At 39.3% G+C, this 2,385-nt stretch overlaps 1 protein-coding gene across 1 annotated transcript; it reads right to left on the reverse strand.

The window, feature by feature from the left end:
• Window positions 1–8: 8 nt before the first annotated feature.
• SARC_14395 (hypothetical protein) lies at window positions 9–896 on the reverse strand (the record flags this gene model as incomplete). Its single annotated transcript, XM_014291470.1, has 1 exon — window positions 9–896. A coding segment is annotated over exon 1 (392 nt), but the record flags the coding sequence as incomplete, so codon positions are not given.
• Window positions 897–2,385: the final 1,489 nt, after the last annotated feature.

Below are 2,385 nucleotides of genomic sequence, written 5' to 3' on the forward strand. Positions count from 1 at the left end.
AAAAACACCAATACTTACCAGGCATAGAGGTAGACTCCCGCACCAAAAAGCAACCATCTGTACCATCCTGCAATAGTAGAGCCTCAGCCCGTTCGCGTGATATGTCATTCCAATACCACTTTGCATTCATAGTTCTATCTTGCAGTATAACAGGTGGTTCTTTAAAATGTGCTCGACACATAGGACACAGTAGGTTACCCCCAACAAAGTTCACTTGTATACATGAGAAATGGAACTTATGTCCACAATCTGTGGTAAATAGGGCTCGTTTCTCCATCACCAAGTCCTCCCAACATATCGGACAGGTGACTACAGACGAAGTCGATTCACGCGATAGTGCACTCGGCTTACGCGAAACACTACCCCCAGGTGCGGGTTTGAAATTCATATTCGTGCTCATGCTTATACTGGCGTTAGTAATAGCAATAGCAATAGCATTAGTTTGTACATCCGAGTTTGTACTGCAAATGAATGCATCGGCTGTGCCTGGTTTAGTAGTTATTTGCCTGCTGGGAGGTAGGGAATTGACTTGCTTTCCCGTTATTTTCTCCCGCTGGAAGTAATTTCGTGCGTGTTCCTTAGTATTGTGACAATGACTCAATGACTTCCATCCGTTCAGCGATACACGGTCCGTGTGATAGGAATATATATATATATTTATATATATGTGTATGTGTGTCTTAATAGTCGTCTAACACGGAATTAAGGATGTAAGGATATGTTTATATTTGAATTGATCGAGCATTAGAGTTTCGAATGTATCTCAGGTGCGTGTTGTATGCGGACATACGTTCAAACACGGTAAAACATGATTGTGAGCACTAGTCTCAGTTGTTGATATTATAGTAATACCAGGAAGAACTATGCAGATAGTTTAGTGAGATCAAAAAGTGCGCAGATGCTTTCTCTGATTTATATATATATATATTAGCCTCTACGTATAGACCGCTGAAAGCATAAAAGAGGTTAACCCCTCAGTCACAAGTGTTGACACACATAAACTGCTCGAGTAGTCAATATTTGTACGGATGCTCGTGAGGGGATATATTTGTGCAGAATAATCATAATCGCAGATTCATAGGAAAATAGATCGATTGTGTAATGTGTACAATAGTTAAATTCTATTTATAGACAATTACATATATGACTATTGATTCAATTATAATTACAGGCTCTATATATTGTCGCCCTACTATTCGTTAATAAATAATAATCGAATAGTTCATTGATGGTCTCGTATCAGTTTAGCGTCTTAACATTATTACTGGATATGAGACAGGATTGACGTTGTTCTGTCCAATGGAATATCGATTACAGTTGGATCTATCAGTCTGCATTGTCGCTACCACAGAAAATAACCAGACTGGTAATTACCGATGATGTCATAAACTCCACCCCTGCACTGGCGTTAGAGACTAAGGGCCCAGCGGCTTACCGCCTATAAGCCATACCGGATTAGGGCTTAGGGCTTTTAGGCTTAGGTCGCCTTTTTTATATAAGTTTTAGTTAGCGGTGAAGTCGTGAATGTGAAATAATCACTGATAGCTCTGACTTGTGGCTGGTTACTGGCAAACTCACAAACTGTTATTAAAAAAAACAATGAACAATCAACATTCAACACTGATGAGACTCCGAGTCTGAGAGTCTATCAGTCAGACTGACTCTGAGTCTGAGACTGTGAGACTGCGGCTGGGCTGGGGGCCTCTTTAGGCCCTGGGGGCTGGGCCGCTGGGGCCCTGGGTCAAAGACTCGATCTGGGGGTCAGTGGTTCAGTGGTGTCAGAGCCCTCAGACCCAAGGCCAGGGCCCAGGGGTGTGAAGTGTGAATTGTCAGTCCAGTATATTATTTGGGTATTTACACAGCAGAAAAAATATATAAAATATACCACTGTAACGGATTTTTGGTCTGTACTCTGTCGTGACATGCCGCTCTTCTTCATAATTGAGTCGAGATGACTATTTGAAATGTATTTATATGCCGAGTTGTCGACGTATTTATTTTAATATTATTTAGATATAATTAACCATAGCGGCATAGCCTCTCCTAAAAAAGAAAGTGCTCATTCTTATTATATTCTATATGTATCTCTTATATATCTGTAATCTGCATCATTTGAAAATATTAAAATAGAGAGGCTATGATAATTGATATCTGTGTTTGTATTCACTGATGAATGAGATGACTATGTAAAAAATGAAGTATCAAATAGTCGAGTTCATGAACTTCATTTAAAAATACATCCTTTATACAGGGAGGTATGATGGCTATGTGTAAGATTTAAATCAATAGCAGTAGTCATATATGTAAGCACGTTCGAGTCTAGAACAACTATATTTCTAGATAGTGATAAATCAACTACTTAAGTAAATACATACACACACACAC

This window comes from Sphaeroforma arctica, assembly GCF_001186125.1.
Source record: "Sphaeroforma arctica JP610 unplaced genomic scaffold supercont1.4576, whole genome shotgun sequence".
In the NCBI taxonomy this organism is placed as follows: Eukaryota; class Ichthyosporea; order Ichthyophonida; genus Sphaeroforma; species Sphaeroforma arctica.